Consider the following 22,696-nt stretch of genomic DNA (forward strand, 5'->3'; position numbering starts at 1 on the left):
ATGAGAAGTGTATTATGTTTATAGTTGAACATTAGTGCACTTTGAACTTCCTGCATTGTCTTTTACATACAATCTACTCAAAGCAATCCTAAATTATACAAACATTGTTAATTGCATTGACCATAGCATTGTTATTTTTTTGTTTACATTCTTGTCATAAACGCTCACTAAAAAATGCATTATGCATAATTAAATGACAAATACAGTCATAGGCTAAATTCATATGATATTATTTCCAGGGTTACTGTAGTAATAATAGTAATAGTTATAATGATAGTAAAAATAATAATAATAATAACAATATTAATAATAATAATCATAATCATCACTATAATCTTAATAATTACAATAATAATATAAATAATTATAATAATGATAACAATAATAATGACACTTACAAGCAAACAAAAAAGTAATCCAAAATACAGTAGCAGTCAAAAGTTTGGACACACCTTCTCATTCAACTACTTTGAAGAATCTAAAATATAAAACATATTCTGGTTTGTTGAGCATTTGTTTGTTTAGCACATAATTCCATATGTGTTCCTTCATAGTTTGGATGTCTTCAATATTAATCTACAATGTAGAATTTTTTTTAAAAAAAAATAAAGAAAAACCATTGAATGAGAAGGTGTGTCCAAACTTTTGACTGGTACTGTATGTATTTGAAGTAAGTGGGGTTCTAAGTGGTTTGGATTAGATCTGAAGTAAATATTTAAATGATCAATTAGTCAAGGTAGAGAAAATGAAACAGAAAGCATTTCGATTATTGATTATTTATTTATTTATTTCATTTTAAGTGCCAAAAATTCACTTCTTCCAATTGCGTAAATGTAAACATTTGCTGGTTGTCTTATCCCTTTATGATTGTAAATTGAATATCTTTGGTTTTGGACTATAGTGAAGAAATCACTTTCAACTCTGGAAATAGTGATTTCCTTAAATGTTATAAACAAATTGATTAAGTGATTAATTCGTAAACCAATTGGGAGATTAATCGATAACAAAAGTAATTTTTAGTTGCAGCTCAGATGCTTTTCCACTCCAGTAGCAAAAATCACTGCATGTGCCCATTTCCTGCCTTTCAGAAAGCAGCTCTGTAGGCCCATTCTTGCTAAGGTCAAACAGCACCAGCCACAGCATGAGGTCACTTTCATGATCTTTCACGTTATGCAAAATAATTGTGGCACAATTTCTCCTAATGAACTGTGTGTAAACATCACCCTACATCTGAGGAGGCCCTACTCAACCCATGCTTCATGCAACGCAGCTGTGCAGACTATTCCAGAGAAAATCTTTGATCACTAACTGACATTTTTATATTTAAATAAGCTGCATGTCTTGCACATCAACCCATTAACTGTCATGCCAGTGATACATTTTCGTGTGTTAAAAAGGGTCAGCCTACTTTTACATTTACACCAGTAGCCGTCCTGGTCAATTCTGAGTGACATGACATGTTGGTTGTACAGTAGTTGTCGATGTTATAAAGTACTGAGGTTGCAATTCAGCAGATTTAAATGGGGTTACCTGGGATTGCAGATTAAATGATCTGATCCCATGTGAGGCTAATTAGGAATCTGGTTCTTACAGGGGATACTGGTTCTCCTCATAGAAGAACACTCATCTCGTAAACAATGTAAGCCCCCACAGCTTAATGACAGAATGGCAAAATTAATCAGTCTTTAAAGTTCACTCAACCATCTCTCAAGTGTAATTTGAAAGCATCCCAGGATCTCCTTAATCTGGTATGAAAGATCTGTCTGGCAAAGCCAATCCAGAGCCAAACCCCAATTTAATTTACTATTCAAACAAGATATTAGACCGTTTTAAAGAACATGTCCACTGTGATTGCTGCTTGTCCAAGTTCACCCTCTAATTAACAGAGTTTTTATACAACAGGTAGAACCACACCTGTGGGCTATCTGGGTCTGTTTTCAGTGAGAGAAGTTATCATGATGAGTGTTGTTATTAAGCCCAGCTCCTGTCAAGAGAAACTAACAGTGACTGTGCCCTTTTGCATGCATTTAAATTACTTCTGTTATTTTATTGTTTTCCCGTACCACTTCTTGCCAGCAGATGGCAGCACTGCACTTTTGGCTTGCAGCCCCTGAATGCCACACCTCCAGGTTGACTTCAACCTTTCACCTTAAATTGATAGGAATGCACCTTGTACAGACCTAAGTTAAATAGGTGTTGCAAAACAATGTGGCACAAAGACAAAATCAGGACAGAGGTATCACGGAAACGAGAAAAAAATGAATCTATTACATTAAAAGGCATCTTGTTTAAATGACAGAACATAATTTCCATAGACCAGGCAGTCACCAGTGATCCATTATGACAAAGAAGCTTCTTTATTACTGCATTTGTCATTCTAAAACTGCAAGTCTTAATTACATAATTGCACTTTGACATTTCAAGGCAAACACCAGCAAGAAATTTAAACAATTTCAGTTTTATAATGTTAATATTTGAGAGAAAGGCACTTTCACATTATAAAACACCTATGTTGCATTTCATGATAATATGAAACATTAACAGGATGAGTTAATGAACACCCAGAGGCCAGATGTGAAAAAAGGGCAATGTAGGTAGTGATACAACTGCAAGTAACTTTCATTCATATCATACATAATTGGACAGACAGTGATAAAATTGCCATAAAATATTATAAAAAGTGTTTTTTTGCCATACATCCCTCAGATATTGCATGTAAATATCACAAATGATTTCCCAATATTGTAATGTGCACCTAAATTAAAATATAAAAACAATAATAATCTAAATCTACCTTTAATTTATTCAAATACAAAGCTTAAGTTAATATGCATTTACAATGGATTTATTTGTTTTACAGGAATGTAAAAAATCTAATGCTTAAACTGCTTAAGAAAAGTGATTCCTATATGTAGTAACCCTCACCCCCGTCAGACTGATTGATTATTTATAGCAATCTAAATAAGTTTTTTTGTATAAGATAAAATAAGAATCTATCTAAATACTCCTTCAGAACCAATGGTTTCCACTTTTGAGGTAAGCGCCGTTTTGATTACTTGTCCTTCTGCAGAGAGGTGTAGTACTCGACCAGAACCTTCCAGGCCTTGGGGGCCATGAAACCATCTGGAGGGTTTTCTCCACTTCGAGCCATGTTCCTCATCTTGGTTCCAGAGATGAACTCAAACTCAGCATGACTGAGAGAGTGAGGAGAGAGGGGAAGGGCAGTGTGAAGAGAGTGGGTAGGGCACAGGTTATTAGAAGTGTTGTATAATATTTACAATTAATTTGATGAAGCCATAATTACACCTGCACAGAAAGGTGGTGTGAGCCACCTTAGGGAGTTGTCTAAAAAATACTACAATCTGCTTGCAGTACAAACAAGATAAGAGGCTGGTAAATAGTTAGGGACAACAGGACATACAAGTAAATATTGAAATTTCCCTTTTTTTCTTCACTCACCGCTCTGAGTCATAAAAGTCCATGGCCTTCTTAGTCTTGTTGTAGGCAGCCACCCTGAAGGGGATGATCTCCACAGAGGTGAGGCCGGGGGCCATGGTGAGGACCTTGCTTCCATGGGTGGGTTCATACAGGTCCTGCTTAGTCACCGGGTGAGGCATGCCTGCAGGGTCCCTGCCAACTATGTAGAAGTTTGCTCCGGCGATCATTCTGGCTCTACAGTGCCACTGAACCTGATGAGTCATGGGAAGACATGTAAGTTCATTTTCAATCACACATACGTATTATTATTAAACAGTTGGCAGCCGGACTGGTATAAACCGCTGACTAAACAATAAGCCGCCACTGCTCCTCACCTCTGTGGGTCCAGCGTACATCATAGGAGAGGGGAAGATGGCAACAATGGTGCTTGCTGGGTCGAGGACGCCCTCTTCCAGGACAGCAGCGTGCTGCTTCATCCGCCAGTCCAGAGGCACGTCGTCGTCTTTGGTCCAGCCGCCGAGCGGGTGCAGCAGGAGGACCGGGTTCTTGTAAGCGCGATCCAGCAGACGGCGCTTGGTGTCCTGCATCAGTAGGGCGTGACCATTGTGGACCGGGTTGCGCAGCTGGAATGCGAACACCGCATCTAAGGAGGACAACGTGGAGGAGCAAAAAAATAAAGTATACATCACAGGATAATAGCAGCAGTACAATAGAATGGAGATTTTGAGCTTCATGTCTGTGCAGTTCAAAATATGTGAAGAATATTGTGCATTTTAGTAGCTGTCACAGGAAACATGCTCAAAATACCTTTCACATATATCTTTGTTTCATACATTTTCATTGAAAAATGTATATGCATATTCTATTTAATGAATCTATACTTTCTTATTGTCAACAAATCCCACGAAAAGACCAAAATCAACAATGAATTGATCTCTCTAACAAGTATTTTTTACCTAATATAGCTTATTCTTCTGAGCCATAGAGCTCTGTTGATGTCCAGAAACGAATCCACGTTGCACAGGCTGGCATCATTACAACGAACATGAGCGCCGTTGTTTATTTTGTGTCGATCCCTAATATTTTGTCCTAAATACTCACTAATATAAAAAAATCTTCATAACAAACTTCTTCAGCAGGAAGAAACTGACTTGAATGTGAGAGCTACAGACGAAGTATTGAGGGATGGACTAATGGATTTTTGGTTTTGGTCTTTACCTGGGGTTTGCTAACAAAAAGTAAACCAAATATTGTAATCCTAATCTGTTAAGTGCACATCACAGCATGCTTGTGCCAGTGACACAACTCAGGAGAGCTGCAAAGAATACTGAAAGACAAAACTTAACAAAATACATACTGTATTGTGTTGCAAATAAATAAAAGACACAATCCTGAACACAGCATTCACATCAAAGTGAGCGAGTGAGAGTTTTAAAAAGGTGATTACATTTCATTGTTCTTTAAAATTGTTCTTTAAAATTCTGCGTGTATTCATTGATCACTGAACACAGAGCACAAACATCACCATGCAGCTGTAAATTTACCATTTTATTTTGTTCATCTGGTCCTTTGTCAACTTCTTCTGAAATACAAACGGTGCACTGCTAAAAACATTTCTTTCATGTTTATGTCTATTCATTTTTTCACCGGCTGCAATGGATATTTTATTTATGTAATAGTTTTAAAAGTGTCACATCGGTAGCTAAACACCTTGTATGCCATTGTGTGTTCCCTGATTGTGACGGTAGTTTTTGTGACTGGGTAATCTAGATTTTCTAACCTGCTTTCATGTCTTTGACCTTCTGCTTGAGCTCCTGTGGAGTAAGGCGGTACTGGTCAAGTCCATCGTTCCATTTGATCCGTTCCAGCACCTCGAGTTCACCACCTACCAGCCAGTCACCTCCCTCCATAACCATCTGGATAAGGTGACAAACAGAGAATTATTATTAAGAACTAATTTATTTACCTGTTGTACTTATGTTCAAACATACCCCTTAAAACCAAGTAACCCCTTAATTGGCTTTAAGGGGTTAATAATGTAATTCTCTTTTTGTTCTGGGTCTTGATTGATGCTTTGTTTGTGAGGAAATCACAAAGTTCAACATTGACTAAGTGAAAGTAAACAATGGTGTGTGTGTGTGTACCAAGAGATCTTACTGTTTGCTGTGCAATCTCGTGACATTAGAATTACAACAGTGCGTGTGAAAGATATTGGTTGAAAGCCTTAAGCACCTTAATGTAAGGGTGCTGTGGGCAGGTGGTGCCCCACTGTCTGGCACAGCGTTCCTCCTTGCGATGCGGGTAGAACTCTGGGCTCCTGAGAATAGCCACACGTGTACCCTGGTACTCCAGAGCTACGGCCGCACAGCCGTCCAGCTCCTGCTTAACCTCGGTGCTGATGGGCAGGACGATGGGAACAGACATGTTGATGGCCCCGTCTGTGACAGGGGAGGATGCAGTGATGTCAACCAGTGAACCAAATGAAAAATATTATTCCAGAAATGTAATGTTACGCAATAAACACTGCAAGACAAATACAAATCACTGCAGGCTCAAGACAACCCATGAGTTACGATTTATGTTTGGGGATGAGCACTTAAAGCAGTACTTTTCCCCCAGGGTACTTCTTAACCTAACTGGCCTGGTGGTTTGTTACACAGAACCATCTGAGAAGCCATCATTGGAAACCTTAAGTGTGTTGGAAGAGGAGAAAAAACACATTTTCCTTCGAGAAAAGCCCTCAGTGCCGTTCTTTGAAACAGGAGCAAAAAGTGAACTGAATACTTCAAGTAACTGGCTAAAATTAATGACTAAACTGTGGAAAAGATACCAAAAAGTGATGGATTAACAGTTTAAATAGAAATCTTAAAGAAATAGGAGGATAAATGGCTGAAATGTCCACCTTCTGCCACTCCAAGTGGTAGTTGTACAAAAGCAAATATGACCAAACTGACCTTAATATTGACAGGTCAGCTGTTATGTCCAATGGTTACGCACTGTATAGGTGTTGTTTGAAGCTTTTGTATATTTGTTTTGTTTCTGTCTATTCTTTCCTTTAGGAACATGTATAGTTTATGGTGTAAAATGTTTGGATGGGTGGGACTGAGTTGCTCTGTTTGGAAATAGACTGTATCAATTTCTGTTTTATTATTTTTTCTGTTATATTTCAAAATAAAAGCTCCAAACCAAAAGAAAGAATCATTCATACCTTCAGTCATTCAAACACATTTGCAGTCAATAATTGCATTACAATCAAAAAAATAACATGCACAATCAAATGTAGTTGTCACTTAAGCTCTCTGTTAGAAAGTGTGGTGGAGACACAATGTGCTGGCATGTTATAAGAAGAGTAAAAATGTGCAACTGTCTCTTACCATCCAGCAGGTTGCCAAAGTGTAAGACCTGCAGGAACTCTCTCTCCCTCATGAAGCCTTTCAGAGGGCTGGCCCAGCCTTCTGACAAGACCTGCACCCACTGTAGATCCAACTGTGGGCGAGGAATACGTTTTCATTATAAACAGCACAAAAGACTTTGACGCATGGACTTAACTGTATTGTCACGGTTGATGAGCTAAATCAACATGTCAGTTAATACACTATGAATGGAATAATCAATTAATTATGGATGGTTAACAGTTACACTCCATTGAATAAGACATTAGTGCTGACTCATTCATGATCATAAAATACACTTACTCATAACAATATGGTCTGAGATAACATGTTGCAAAAGCACATTTGGTTTAGTTGGTGTAAACTTGTATCTTTTCTTCTTATTTCAAATATACAAATAAAAAGTAAAATAAACTATTAACTTAAATCATTTTGAAGAAAATACAATTAGAGAGACAGTTCACTTCAATTTTTTATTCAATGTTGACAAGATTGAAGTGCTGTCCTGATTAATTTATCTTATTTTCCACACTGCTGTGTGCCTGGTAGGCCTTTTTTGTCTTTATTAGCACCAAGGGAAGTTCGAGCAGACCATTAGTGCACAGGGTCCAAACAGTGGGGAATGTTTATGGGCTCGTCATGAGCGGATCTCTGCCATGTCCAGTATTGACCCCCTTGTTCAATTGCTTTGTGATAAAAAAGAAGCCTCTATGCTGGAACGATGGTTACCTTGGTGATGCTGATGGTGGGCAGCGTGTTTGCGTCAGCCACAGCAAGATTCAGCTTGTTTTCCGTAACAAAGAGTTCATTCACCTCATCCATGATCCCCCCCGGTACAATGTTCTGTATACAAGGAGAAAAGGGGTATATTAATATCATATAGTTGGATATGACTGAAAATGTATGTCTGCAAAAAAACAAGATTTTTCCTTATCGATTAATCTGATGATTAATTTCCACGACTTATCAATTATTCATTTGGTGTGTTAAATGGAAAAAAAAGTTGAAATTGGATAACACAGCCTTCCCATCATTTTCAACCCAGAGTGACTTCTTCGGATTGGTTGTTTTGTCCAATAAGCAGATCAAAACCCCCCAAAAAGTAATTTACTATCATACATGACAAAGAAGAGCAGCAAATCTTAACATTCGAGAAGCTGGAAACAAAGGTACGCAGCCTTCTTGGAGTCCTTGGGTGGTGTTCTGGAAAGGGCGCCGACTGGGGACTCCATAGTTCTTCTGGGAGACTTCAACGCTCACGTGGGTAACGACGGAGAAACCTGGAGGGGTGTGATTGGGAGGAACGGCCTGCCCGATCTGAACCCGAGTGGTGCTTTGTTGTTGGACTTCTGTGCTAGTCATGGACTGTCCATAACAAACACCATGTTTGAGCATAGGGAGGTTCATAAGTGTACTTGGTACCAGAAACCTGGAGGGGTGTGATTGGTTCGGTGCAGCGTCAGCAGTGATGCGGGCGTTGTACCGGACCGTTTTGGTGAAGAAGGAGCTGAGCCGTAAGGCAAAGCTCTCGATTTACCAGTCCATCTACGTTCCAACCCTCACCTATGGTCATGAGCTTTGGGTAGTGACCGAAAGAATGAGATCGCGAATACAAACGGCCGAAATGAGCTTCCTTCGTAGGGTGGCTGGGCTCAGCCTTAGAGATAGGGTGAGGAGCTCAGACATCCGGAGGGAGCTCGGAGTAGAGCCGCTGCTCCTTCACGTCGAAAGGGACCAACTGAGGTGGCTCGGGCATCTGATCAGGATGCCTCCTGGACGCCTCCCTTTAGAGGTTTTCCAGGCACGTCCAACTGGTAAGAGGCCCGGGGTAGACCCAGAACAGGCTGGAGAGATTATATATCTCGTCTGGCCTGGGAATGCCTCGGGGTTCCCCAGGAGGAGCTGGAAAGTGTTGCTGGGGAGAAGGACGTCTGGAGGACCCTCCTTAGCTTGCTGCCCCCGCGACCCGGCCCCGGATAAGCGGAAGGAAATGGATGGATGGATGGATGGATGGAACCAAAGAAGGTTTTTGCTTAAAAAATGCATTTAAGCATTTTTGCTTGAACAATGCTTGTTTTGCCTTTAATTGCAGATGCTTCAGTTTTGGTTGTAAATACACTTTAGGTTCCCTCGTCTCAAAATCAATGGGTTTTTAGTTAGATGCCAACCCCGGATATGAACCAGTGTGATGCTAACCTCCTGGTTTGCCTATGCTAATACGTCATCCTTTCACCACTCTATTTAATTGCCTTTTAAATAAATGGTTTGTTGAAGGAAGCAAACTAGTACAGTCCATCCCTGCGAATACTGAACCTGCTTTGTGACATAAGCTGCTTGTTTAAATAGGGATATCGCATCCGTGACACACTGATATTTACTTACATGTGAGCCAATTTGGACAATTTGTTATATTACACCCACCTGCTCCCTGAGCAGCTCCAACACCTGCTGGAGGCACTCGTTCACCGTGAGCTCTCCAGTTTTCAACACAAGATCCGGGGCCTCAGGACGCTCGTAATTTGAGTCAATCCCAGTGAAACCTAGCAACAAATGTGAAACCATAAAAACAAATGTCATTCAAACCCCATCAGCATTCATATTCCATCTTTTACTTGAATAAGCTTAGAGTGAACCAGGGCTTGGTTTTACTTGTATCAGTCATAGTGAGCTAACGTATTAAACATTGGGTGAAGTTTGCTGAGGTGAGGAGCATCACACAGACCTTTGATCTCTCCAGCGCGAGCCTTCTTGTAAAGTCCTTTTACATCCCTGCTCTCACACACCTCAAGAGAAGCGTGAATAAACACCTCAAAAAACGGCAGCCCGGCACTTGCATGGATCTTCCTGGCCTCATCACGATCCTGTGATAGAATAAAGAATATACATTTTATTTATGTGTTGCAATGTATTCCACATTTTTATCAAAGCCTCCATTAGATGTTTCAGCAGTTTGTACAGAACAGGTTAGCTCCAGCAGCACATGACTTTAACTGTTGATGTTTTCTGACCTTTCCGAAAGGTGAGATGAAACTGGTGACGCACACCAGGCCAGCGTCGGCAAACAGTTTGGCCACCTCGGCAATACGACGGATGTTCTCTTCACGGTCTTCGGCAGAGAAGCCCAGGTTCTTGTTCAGGCCCTGGCGGATGTTGTCTCCGTCCAGCGAGTAGCAGGGAATAGCTTGGGAAAGAAGAAACTCTTCCAGGGCAAAACTGATGGTAGTCTTTCCTGCACCTGACAAACCTAGAATGGAAAAATGTGACAAGAGATATCAGAATGACGACACTATTTTTAGTCCAGTCCAGACCAGTTCGATCCCTTTCGGTTCCTATGTGGCCGGAGGAATGAGCCCTCTCATGACCTTTATATGGATATCATACATGACTGTAGAAACTTACCGGTCAGCCAGATGGTACAACCCCTGAAGCCGGCCCTGGACCCCACGACCTGCCCTCTCTTGGTGCGGCTGACATGGTGGGCCTGAAACACCACATTGGTCGACCTGTTGAGATCCTGAAATAGAAGAATGCATGCTCAGACAGAGGCAAGCTGAAGTGGCTCTGAGGAAGGTACATATGATGTAGAAAATGGTCAAACAGGACATGTAGCAACAAGACATCTTAACTCCCTGACTCTATTTGACAAATAACAGGATTTGTAATATCATGCAAATTAGCGTGACGAGGCCCTTTACAATAGTGATTTGCATTCAGTTTAGCAGTGCATGACTGGTTTTACTTGTCCTGTTGAAAGTGACTGTGAGGAGCAGGCTGTGGATAAATGGGGCTGTATTGACGTCTAGAGGGGAGGGGTAGATGAGGGAGGAATGGAAGGAGGGTGGGGGGGAGAGGGGTGACTGTACAATGTGTCCAGTGTGCTGTCCAGCGATGATGTGGCAGTGCTGGTGCCCAAACCATCGCCCTCTGCACCCACTTTCCCCCGTCGTCCCTGAATCCATCCCATGGCTTCACTTTTTTGCATGCTCATCCCCCCCCCTTCTCCTCTAAATCACTATCCCCAATGCTAATAAACGGTCTCCACCCAGTGTTACATTATTAGGAACCTGCTATTTGCCCTCGTAGAGGTTTCAGTCTCAATCACACATTCTGTGTTTAAAGAGCCCTCTTTCACACACAAACAGAGACATGACTGTAAAAATCAATGACATTGACAAATCGCAAAAAAATATTTGTTCCAATCAGGGATGTGGGAAACATCTTTTTATAAAGTTATTCTCTATGGTCGTCTTCCTAGTGGAGAGGATGTATAAGATTGCTGGGTTAATGATAACCATTCTTGGAATTCCTAGTACCTAAAAAATAGAAATCACTCCAAGTATGATGAATAATAAGTTGAAAGTCTTTTTTTGTTGTTTAAATGTTCAGTCTGGTAACTAAAGTGTGACATTCAATACTTTGGAAGGGTGTGGACCTTTACTACTGTCATCATTTGTCAATGAGTGGCATTAAAATCCTTAGAGCAGCATTGCAAATAGCTAATGAAGAAATTAAATCTGATAATCCAAGGACGCAAACAGGCCTGTGCATGTACACACCCACAGCCTTGGACAAACAGAATGATTTTTGGACACCCTCCCTCTGTTCAGATCATGGAATTTCATTAACGGGTATGGTTTTTTCCCCCACAACCATTACCTCACTTCACATTATTAATCTTATTTCTATGGAGTCATTTTTTAACACTTCCCTCGTTTATTTTCACATGCTTTTGAATTTAACTGTCCTATTATAAAGCCCTTTCAACTGCATTCCTGTGTAAGAAATGTCCTATAAACTCTTTAGTTTGGAGGACCTTATGAAACTCATTTCTTCTGGCTCCCGGTGCAGCTTACATCCTTTCAGGAAATTACAAAAGAAAGACTTGCTACTATGCCTTCAGTGGTCTGAAGGCATAGGAAGGGCCTTTGGGTACATTAAAGCTTTCAAGATTATTGTCATCATCAATTTGGTCAGTCATCTTCTCAGATGGTTGACTAGTAAATAAAATGTCACAAAACTGTAAAAGAAATGCATACAGAAAAGATACATATCTTAATGGATCGTTCTGTCTAAACCCCAAAGATATCCAATTTAAACACTAATAATAATAATTATCACATCTGTAGCTCAAAAGTGACTCACACCTTTCAGGTATAAATAAATTAAAAAAAAGGTGACTGTGTATTCAGTTTTTCTAGTAAATTCAGAGTCATCTTGTCTGTCATGGTGCACAAAGTGAGTGGGTGTGAATGTACAAAATGCAGCTCATTAGGCAATAGCTCCCATACTGAATGGATATTTTTGAGCCTACAGATATTGGTATTTCAACCAGTAATTCTCATTTCTCTCATTCTTGAGATAGCTCTCCACACATGTTCTCCAAGTCAGCAGCATTCCTGTGCAGCATCACACCGCCGGTTCACAGTGGCCCCCTTCTCTCCTTCGCCTCTCAGCACATTATGAATGGGCCAAACTGACACGGATACGTCACTGCAACAACCGGCCCATTCAAGAGTAACGGCAAGAATATGACCATCACACCTGGCGGTAACCTTAGTTACAGTACAAGAGGCACAGTCACAGAAAAAGAGCTTCAATTCATAGCAACCTTGAGGGGGGAACAATGTATCAACTAATGAGGTTACTTTGCTGTTTTCTGAGTGTCTTCAACAAGGAGAACATAGAGTTATTGTGTAGAACATACATAAAACACACAGCGTAAAATACTAAAACACACACACACACGCACGCACACGCACACGCACGCAAACTTTTGACCAACGTCTCAGCGCTGATCTGATGACAGTTTGCCTTTCAGTTGGGTTTCTGTCTCCCGGTTGTCTCCACATCAACTCACCGTACGGAGCTTTTTCAACCCGGACATTTCTGCGCGACTGTAGCAACACCTCCGACGGACTGCTGAACACCGGGACTGGGACCTCTTCACACGCAGGCCTGGATGAGGGAGACGAGCTTTAACCTCCCTATGTTTCTGGTCATCGAAGTAGACGAGGTGGGGGTTTTAAAAGGGACTTCCAAGACACGTAGCATTCCGCTGGCCCGGCCTCTAGCCCTCCTCCTCCTCCTCCGCCTAGAAATCTGCATAACTTGCTGTATAGCAGCCAATACTCAAGCAAAACGACATGACGGGGCCGAGCATCAGAACCGGTAGAAAGTGGGACAGAGGTTGGACACAACGTTCTCATACTTTAATATTTGGCTGCTTTAATGAATGACACATACACTTAGTTATATCTCCATGCAATGAGTAGTTGAGTTCTCTATCGGCCATCACAACGTCGCTCAGGTTGCAAAAAAAACAAACAAACAAACAAAAATCTCAACGGTTACTGAAGGAGAACCGTTAAGAACGCATAGACGTTGGCTACCGTTAGCGTCGAATCTCTGCCGTTACCAGCTGTAGCTGACAGTTACTAACTCTCTACGTAACTCTCTCTTTGAGCAGAATGGCATACAGTTTTAGGTTTTTTTATAACGTTAATGTTATTCAGCCGAGGTTTAAAAAAAAGTGCACACTAAGTTATAACTTATCTTAATAATTAACCAGTATTTAATGAGGAGACGTGGTACTGTTCTTTATTTTGAGAACAAGTACCATTGTAATTTTCTTGAGTGTTACCATGGTAACGTAATTTACATACTTCTACGTCACTTTACAACCTGGAGGCAAAATGCACTTTTCACTCCACTACATTTATTTTAGATAGTTTTATATACAGTACCAGTCAAAGGTTTGGACACACCTTCTCATTCAATGGTTTTTCTTTATTTTTATTTTTTTCTACATTGTAGATTAATATTGAAGACATCCAAACTATGAAGGAACACATATGGAATTATGTGGTAAACAAACAAATGCTCAACAAACCAGAATATGTTTTATATTTTAGATTCTTCAAAGCAGTTGAATGAGAAGGTGTGTCCAAACTTTTGACTGCTACTGTATATAGCTACTTTACAGAGTCATATTTTTCATATAAAATCCGAGCAACTAATACATGGTGATGTTTTTTTTATTTTTATGAATTAACTTTAGAAAAATAAAATAGTTACAACTGGTCCCATTTGTACCCAGCTGCCTAACTGTATATAATTCTGAAATGGGCCATTATGCTTAACATTACTTTTACTTTGCAAGTATTTTGATGAATACTTTTGTTTTTACTTTTAAGTAAAGTTTTGAATGCAGGACTTTTACTTGGAAAATAACTCTTCTATTCTTTGGCATTGCTTTGTCTTCTTCGATAAAGAATAACTGAGTAGTATTTTTTTACATCACTGGTATTTTGTAAACTTTAAGGACGTTTGTCCTAAATCCCCATCCATACCTTACTGCCACATTAACTTCATCTCTCTGGAAATTATTACCAAAAGGGTTTAGTTTTTAATCCATCTAGACAGGAGTATTAACTGATAAGAAAATAAATGGACATTGGACGTTCTTTAAACTTTAGACTTCTGACCTTTAAATAATTCATAAATGTCTACTTTCTATTAATAAAGCCACTAGTTACAACTTATTAACCCTTGTTAGAAAGTGGTACCAAAAAGGCTATAAGACACTATATTACATTACAGTATTTGATTTATGGGAAGTTATGGCGCAGTTTGTTTACTATTCAGCTTTGAAAAATATCATAAATTAGTTTGCATTTTTTTATTCAGATAAACTGTAGCATTCAAAGTAAAATGTATAATGAAGAAACATTTAAATCATACAACATATCGTCTCCGGATTAAAAACAGGATAAGGCACATAAGGACTTTAGTGCTTGTAAAGCACTTTGTGCTGTTTATGACATGACCAGAAGTGGAGTGAAGTTGAATAAAGTGGAATTTAACCAAAATATAATTAATTTCAGAGTAGCCAGACATCAAAATGGCCAGAAACCACCCTTCTGAATATGTTTTACTAGAAAGTTTGAATGACTTTTTTTCTGTAATGTACTGTGAACAGCAAAGATTATCTCATCTATCATAATAACCACACAATCGCATGCTATGTCAAACCAAGGGTGGCTGACTTTGCTTGAAGCAATATTAAAATGTGCACACTGCAAAAATAAATTCTTTAATTTCTGGAATGAAACCTTGCAAAAAAAATAAGCAATATAGTTGTAGTAATACTGCAATGGTACTGGTGAATTTGAAATAAAATTTCACCAAATCTGCCTTTTCTCAGCCAAAGGGCAAATAAAACACACAAAAACATGGCAGGAGCATATTTTTGTTCTGTTTAGCAAATACAAGAGAATAAAGCCACTGTAATGCCTCTTCTCCAGGATCTTCCCTGTCTGTTTGGATTTAAGCAGGACTCTTGAACAGCTGACACTCAGTCTCGAAGTCACAGCCTTGGAGCAGCTCCCTGTAGTTATCTTTGACGTCTTCATAGAGCGGCATGGAGGCCTGCTGGCTAGTCAAACCGGGGAAAGTCACAGGCTTCTCGTTGAGCAGCGGTTGCAGCCTCAGGTCGCCGCCCCCGCAGTCGTATAGCACCAGGAGTAAGTTAGCTGCATAGGGTAACATGCGGCTGGTGCGGAAGGAGCGTTGGGCCTGTGTGGCGTAGTTGGTGGAATTCAGGGCATCGCTGTCCTTGAAGAAGCCCATGAGGGTGAGCAGTGGCAGGATGGTCTCTGCATGGCCGACCTGGACCGTCACAGCTTCAGTCACCTGCTGCCCTGACCTGACATACAGCATATAGCATTAGTTTAAGTTCTAACACACAATGAGCTCTGTAAAAAGTGTAAATGGAGGTCAAAGTGTTCACTACGGGATATATATATATATATATATATATATATATATATATGAATCTATATATATATATATGTATATATATATATATAGATTCAAAAGTTCAGGTAAAATCTTATTCTTTTACAGGGAGTCTTACCATGCAGTGATTTAAAGCATAAGGCTGGTGATATCCTATATTTTTATTATTGTCAACAAATCCCATGAACAAGCATTGTCTGTGTATCCAATGCTTAATATATCATATACCATAGAGCTCTATTGCTGCAATTTTTTTAAAATAAAAAATACATCAGTGAGTCACACAGTTTCTCAGGCTGACATTCCAAAAGCTCTTGTACCTGAGTCAGAGTGACGCAGAGCGAGTTGTATTTACAATATACATGGTATCAAACATGGTAAGTATTACTGTTAATACTCGCTAGAGCAGTCGTTCCCAAAGACATGGACTTGTGACTAATCAAATTGAATCTAATATGAAAGGCTAGCGTACATTCTTTTTTTAAATTGAGAGTAAAAAGAAAGAGCCTGTTAACTCAGCTCCGTCTAAATGTATTCATTTAGTGTCATTTAGTATTTAACATGTGTATGAGTTGTCAATAACACATGCATAAAACAAAGATGTGATTAATCAATTCCAAATCTCTTTCAAACGGCTTGTTTACCTATTCAAGATAGTATAAGGTGATGTTTAAATGGCAATAAAATGGTCAGGAATGTTCATTTACACACAAATTCATTCCCAATTTATAGATAAGGCATGTTGAGAGTGGGGTCTCGATGGTTACACATTTTTAAAACGTGGGTCACCAGAAAAAAGGTTTCCGAAACACTGCACTAGAGCAACAAGTTTTTCAGTTCACAGCTGAAAATAAACCCCATTGAATGCGCAACAAGTTTAGCGCCTTTAGTAGTAAGGAAAGGTCCCGGGGCTGTTAATGATAACATAATTACAGAGTAACAGCACCCTACATTTTTGTACATGCTGATAGACAGGGTTTACTCACCTGTTCTCGCTGGCGGCTTTGTTCAGTCGACTAAATGCATCGTGGAAGAGAATGCAACTCGACTTGCTGTTGATATCGTAACCGTAAGCTCTTTTCCAGAATTGCTTGAGGTCATTTGCATACTCCATAACCTGTTGAGCCAGAAAGTACAAAGATGTGGGGTTTTATGGAATACTTAAAAAGATAGGGATCCGTCAGTCTTTTGTCATGCTGGCTAACATTTCAGGATTCCGAGTGCTGGGTCATCTGGTCACACAAGACATGAAGTACTCTTTGTGACATGAATACGGGCAAGGTTTCTCAGTGAATGAATACTGTGGCGAAACCGCAAAACCATTACCTACTGCTTTTTTTTACAAACTCTTTTTAAAAAGAAAAGAAAGTAGTAGGTAAGGAAATCATCCAAATCTAACTTGGCCTTCGTAATGTTTCTTCCCTTTTAATTTACATTATCTAATTGTCTATTCAATAGAGACAGATTAAATAGGAAGAAATAATGCAACAGATGTTACATAGGCTGTCTAGCATACATTAATCTGTAGAAGGCTAATAAATCTGGGTTCAAACTAATAAATAACACATTCATTATATTTGATAACGTTGTTCCCCGCACGACAGAATGCTTTTAAAACTGATAGTGCCAGGAACATCAACATAATTAGAGGAGCTGTAAATAAATAAACTTCCCATAGTCTAATCCATTGGGATAAAGGATAAAGAGTAACTTAGGTTAGACACGCACATCAGGCTACGGACACATAACATCTCCAGCCTTAACCAAGGAATCTTACCTGCAAGGTCAGCGCATTTAATCATCTACAAACTTTAAATAGCGGAGAGCCGTACCTTCGCGTCAACCTCGTCAAAGAGCCAACACCAGGGGGAGTTCACAGTCTTGATGGCAAACTCATAGGCACACAAATAAAAGGCAGCCTCGGCCATATCTGCAGGGAGAAGGGTTGCAATAACAAAATGTAGATAAGTAGGGATTCAGACCGGCTGGGCGGTAGTTAAAATAAAACAATCAGAAGAACTGGTGCGTGACCTGACTTATCCTAAACACCATTGTGTGTGTGTGTGGCTTTGAGGCCTTTGGCACTTCTTCAAAGCCACAATCGAAGTCAGTCTTGGCTACAGCTCAGTCTAGTGGAGCTTTAATGCTTTAGGATGAGAAAACAGCTCCATCTACTGTACACGTACCCTCTGTGAAATATAAATGGAATGTTCAGCCCACTATTTCCCTCATATTGGACTACTTTACCTCCACTAATGCTTTAAAGACCGCTAATTGTTGTGATAGATGGCATTGGATGCATTTGAGAAGGTAATTATTAGGAACATGGAGACAGTTGTCCATTGCGACCCTTTCAATTATTAATTTAAATCGCTTTGATAGTTTTTTAGTCATTCACAGCAGACCAGATGAACATCAAAAAAAAATAAAAAATGAAAATATGTTGACAGGCTAGCATATTTTTTAAATTTATGTAAAATAAAGTTTTCAATAATAAACAATTAATTCATGGATTAAAATGGGAGAATTGTAAAGGAAAATACTAAGCAACTGTTTATAATCTGAAATACTCAAGAACTTTGTCTATATTTCCCCTGTAGTGAGAACTAAATTACATTTTTTTCCCCCAGAAAGTCTCTTAAGAAATTATAAGAATGGTACAGGAGTGCAAAAATAAAAAATAAAACATTCACTGTAGAAAATAGGACAAACACATTCAGAAATAACTATTGCCAGTCAGGAGAAGCTTTTTTGCTTCAGGGTACCTACCAGTTACAGACCTGGGATCCACATTCAGTTATATTGATCCATTTAAGAAACTTTGAACTAAAATATTGGTAAGTTAATCAGAATACTACGCACACAGCACACTCAATAGCAAAGTTTTAGAAAAAGATTGTCACAAATCTGACCTTTCCCAGTGGTGGAATATAACTAAGTAGTATATTTACATGATATGATGTACCGTATTTTCCGCACTATAAGGCGCACTTAAAAGCCGCACTTAAAAGCCGCACTTAAAAGCCGCACTTAAAAGCCGCACTTAAAAGCCTTTAATTTTCTCAAAAAACGACAGTGCGCCTTATAATAATAATTAAGGGGTAGGACTAAAAGCCGCACTTAAAAGCCTTTAATTTTCTCAAAAAACGATTAATAATCAGTGCGCGAAATAAAGACTTATAATCCGGAGCGCCTTATATATGGATTAATTCTGGTTGTGCTTACTGACCTCGAAGCGATTTTGTGTGGTACACGGCGCTCTGTCAACATGTTTCAGTACGACTTTGGTAAACTACAAAGCCGCACCGCAGCAGCATTACGGCTACCGTAGTCAGGAGCGTCGAGGAGTAATACATACTGTGCTTCACCATAATATTACAGTGTGTGTGTATAAGGACCCCAACATGGCACCTGTCAAGAGACACGCTTACGACGCGGACTTCAAACTCAAGGCTATCAGTCACGCAGGAGAACATGGGAATAGAGCAGCTGCGAGAGAATTCAACATTAATGAATCAATGGTAGGAAGTGGAGGAAGCAAGAAGATGACCAGCGCCAAGTAAAGAAGACCACACAGAGTTTCCGAGGGAACAAAGCGAGATGGCCACAGTTAGAGGACAACATTGAACAGTGGGTTATTGAACAGAGAGCAGCAGGTAGAAGCGTCTCTACAGTCTCTATTCGACTGAAGGCAGCAGCGTTAGCACGGGACATGGACATCAATGACTTTCGAGGCGTTCCTTCTTGGTGCTTTCGTTTTATGAAAAGACGTAATCTCTCCATCCGCACACGAACTACCGTCTCGCAGCAACTGCCAAAAGATTACCAAGAAAAGCTGGCCACTTTCCGCGCATACTGCAAAAACAAGATCACTGAAAAGAAGATCCGGCCAGAGCACATCACCAACATGGACGAGGTTCCCCTCACCTTTGATAGTTATTGTGAATACGCTCATTAACGTTTGAACAATGTTGAGAGTTATTGTGAACACGTTTAATAAAGTTTGACTGACTGACTGTTTTGTTTCGCTTAATGCGCCTTATAGTCTGGTGCGCTTTATATATGAAAAAAGATCGAAAATAGACCATTCATTGACAGTGCGCCTTATAATCCAGTGCGCCCCTATAGTGTACATATACGTATACATATACTTTACTTGGGTATTTCCATTTTATGCTACGTCCCACTTTTAGTCCACTACTACATATATTTGAGATCTGTAGTTACTTTGAAGAGCAAACAATTACAGTATATCTGCTACTCACACATTCACACGTCCAATAATATAAATTAGAAATATATGGCATCATAGCTGGATTACCAACTAGGCCTGATGATTACTTGTAAATTTGTTTGGGAAACTGCATTATTATGTTATATTGTGGGACTGTGTCTTAATTAAGTCATAACGCCTTTATTACTTTACTTTATCTTATGCTCTCATGGTGCATCTTTCTAAATAAATCTGTGCTTCATTAAATTACCATAAACTAGTTGACATACAGACAACCTTTTACTTGTGATACTTTAAGTACATACACTTGGTGGAACATACTTATGTACTTTAAGTGTAGATACTTAACTGAATTCAGGGCTTTTCACTTGTAAAGGAATGTTTTTTTATAATGCTGTAGTTATAAATATACAGTACCAGTCAAAAGTGGTCAATGGTTTTTCTTTATTTTTATTTTTATTTTTTTCTACATTGTAGATTAATATTGAAGACATCCAAACTATGAAGGAACACATATGGAATTGTGTGTTAAACAAACAAATGCTCAACAAACCAGAATATGTTTTATATTTTAAATTATTCAAAGTAGTTGAATGAGAAGGTGTGTCCAAACTTTTGACTGGTACTGTATTATTATGAAATTAAAGGATCTGAATACTTCCTCCACCACTGACCATCATTGATGTCACTGTAGGGGACCCTGAGACGGTCTGCGATCTTCTCCGTGACCCTCCTCATCTCTGGTCCCTGCCTGAACTTGTCCACCTCTGACAGAGCTGATGGGTTGTTGTCAACTTCCTCCACAAACCTGGTGCACTGGTCAAAAAACCTCATGAGAGCATCGTTCACTGAATGGTCAAACTCCTGATCTGGGTAGAGGAAAACAGGTGTTATTGAAAATGTATCTAAGTTGTAAATCATCATATAAGATAAGATAAGATAAGATAAGATAAGATAAGATAAGATAATCCTTTATTAGTCCCGCAGTGGGGAAATTTACAGGATTACAGCAGCAGAGAGTATAGTGCAAACAAGAGACATAGTGAAAGAAAAAAAAATATATATATATATACAGTAGCAGTCAAAAGTTTGGACACACCTTCTCATTCAACTACTTTGAAGAATCTAAAATATAAAACATATTCTGGTTTGTTGAGCATTTGTTTGTTTACCACATAATTCCATATGTGTTCCTTCATAGTTTGGATGTCTTCAATATTAATCTACAATGTAGGAAAAAAAATAAAAAATAAACATAAAGAAAAACCATTGAATGAGAAGGTGTGTCCAAACTTTTGACTGGCACTGTATATATTTTATCTGATCCAGTTTATACCTGTAATACCCCACAGCTCTGTCAGTCCCGCCTTGAAGGACAGCGTGCTGTTGACACACCTGTGCTTTGAGCTGGTTATGAATTTGATGAATCCTCCTCTGAGCTTCTCCTCTGAAACCAGTGAGGGGAACAGCTTTGACAGCCTGACGGCCAGATGTTTGTGGTCGTTCACACCTTTCTGGACGAGTCGTCCGTCCATGTCCTCGGTGTACCACATCCTCCACTGGCTCTGGATCTCACGCAGCCAGTGGTCTCTGCCCGAGGCGCTGCTCTTGACCAGATCGTATAACTTCTGCATCTTCTTGACGTTTTTGCTCGTCGGGTACCTGGTGCCGTGTCTTATGATGGCGGTCAGATGGATTTGGCGACATTGTGCGGACGGAGGCTGCAGGATGGATGTGTTTACAGCGAGTATGTCCTCTATGAGATACGGGTTCACTTCCTCATACCTCCCTTTCGTGGTGAAGTATTTGGCGATCGCCGGTATGTTTGGATTACCATCGGGGTTAAAATAGCAGCAAAAGCCAGTTATTATGCACGAATGAACAAAAATGATTCTCCAAAATGAGCTCGGCATGGTGTGGACAAGGAGCTTGTTTGTATGGCCGGGTGCACCCACCGCCCACCAGACAACATCACCCAGTGACGTCGTCCACGTGGGACTGCCCAACCAATCTCAGAGCACTGTCAAAAAACAGAGTTTACATAATAGAACTGCAGCCTGTATCATAGTGGACATTGCTCACTTTTAATCACATGACAGCTTGTACTTTACTCAGTGGTGGACACATAGCAATAACAAAGTGTAGAAATAACCTGTTAAGTAGTCAAAGTCCTGCATTACAAAAAAATATTGGCCCATTTAAGAATAATATACAGTACCAGTCAAAAGTTTGGACACACTTTCTCATTCAACTACTTTGAAGAATCTAAAATATAAAACATATTCTGGTTTGTTGAGCATTTGTTTGTTTACCACATAATTCCATATGTGTTCCTTCATAGTTTGGATGTCTTCAATATTAATCTACAATGTAGAAAAAAAATAAAAAAATAAAGAAAGAAAAACCATTGAATGAGAAGGTGTGTCCAAACTTTCGACTGGTACTATATATCATTTTATTAAGTTATGTGTTCTATTTATTGATGCCTTAATTTGTTCATTAATTTGAGGTTGCAGCTCGTAAATGAGTTTTTTTAGCTTTTGAATTTCACCAAGGCATCAATAGAGTCGAATCTTTATCCATAATAATACATTTATTTGTTGATTATATTAAGTTATACTTAATAAAAGTTAGTTATAATTCAGATAGTGTAAAATAAAAACAATTTTATGCACCGCTTTTCTGGCCTTACTGTGATCAATCAATTTTGATGTTACAAGTCAACCCACTGGTAAAAACTCAAAGTTATTCCATACTAAAAGAGAACTGACATTGTTGCACAAGACAACGTGTTTGATGGTTCCAGATATATCAATCACAAATGTGAATTCAGTTT

The 22,696-nt window shown here is 39.3% G+C and overlaps 2 protein-coding genes across 2 annotated transcripts; both read right to left on the reverse strand.

The window, feature by feature from the left end:
• Positions 1–2,340: 2,340 nt before the first annotated feature.
• LOC129092265 (bifunctional 3'-phosphoadenosine 5'-phosphosulfate synthase 2-like) lies at positions 2,341–12,914 on the reverse strand. The gene is made up of 12 exons (XM_054600142.1): positions 12,688–12,914; positions 10,230–10,344; positions 9,839–10,074; positions 9,553–9,691; positions 9,252–9,370; positions 7,560–7,673; positions 6,813–6,924; positions 5,671–5,876; positions 5,219–5,354; positions 3,813–4,081; positions 3,460–3,689; positions 2,341–3,194 (listed from the first exon to the last, which is right to left on the reverse strand). The coding sequence occupies exons 1-12, from the start codon at positions 12,712–12,714 to the stop codon at positions 3,053–3,055; spliced, it is 1,845 nt and encodes a 614-aa protein (XP_054456117.1). The 5' UTR covers positions 12,715–12,914; the 3' UTR covers positions 2,341–3,052.
• A 1,551-nt stretch (positions 12,915–14,465) lies between these two features.
• minpp1a (multiple inositol-polyphosphate phosphatase 1a) lies at positions 14,466–21,842 on the reverse strand. The gene is made up of 5 exons (XM_054600468.1): positions 21,197–21,842; positions 20,535–20,729; positions 17,459–17,556; positions 16,613–16,743; positions 14,466–15,534 (listed from the first exon to the last, which is right to left on the reverse strand). The coding sequence occupies exons 1-5, from the start codon at positions 21,771–21,773 to the stop codon at positions 15,156–15,158; spliced, it is 1,380 nt and encodes a 459-aa protein (XP_054456443.1). The 5' UTR covers positions 21,774–21,842; the 3' UTR covers positions 14,466–15,155.
• Positions 21,843–22,696: the final 854 nt, after the last annotated feature.

This window comes from Anoplopoma fimbria, chromosome 6 (assembly GCF_027596085.1).
Source record: "Anoplopoma fimbria isolate UVic2021 breed Golden Eagle Sablefish chromosome 6, Afim_UVic_2022, whole genome shotgun sequence".
In the NCBI taxonomy this organism is placed as follows: domain Eukaryota; kingdom Metazoa; phylum Chordata; class Actinopteri; order Perciformes; family Anoplopomatidae; genus Anoplopoma; species Anoplopoma fimbria.

What these genes read in the sequence shown, in the direction of transcription:
- LOC129092265 (XM_054600142.1), bottom strand. Translation starts at nt 12,714, where the DNA reads ATGTCCGGGTTGAAAAAGCTCCGTACG. An exon ending in TGGAGCTGCTCAGGGAGCAG is followed by an intron (nt 7,674 to 9,251) that starts GTGGGTGTAATA and finishes CCTTGTATACAG; the next exon opens with AACATTGTACCGGGGGGGAT. An exon ending in GGTCAAAGACATGAAAGCAG is followed by an intron (nt 4,082 to 5,218) that starts GTTAGAAAATCT and finishes TGTCCTCCTTAG; the next exon opens with ATGCGGTGTTCGCATTCCAG.
- minpp1a (XM_054600468.1), bottom strand. Translation starts at nt 21,773, where the DNA reads ATGCCGAGCTCATTTTGGAGAATCATTTTTGTTCATTCGTGCATAATA. An exon ending in AGAGCTGTGGGGTATTACAG is followed by an intron (nt 20,730 to 21,196) that starts GTATAAACTGGA and finishes TCCTCTACCCAG; the next exon opens with ATCAGGAGTTTGACCATTCA. An exon ending in TTGACGAGGTTGACGCGAAG is followed by an intron (nt 16,744 to 17,458) that starts GTACGGCTCTCC and finishes CTGGCTCAACAG; the next exon opens with GTTATGGAGTATGCAAATGA.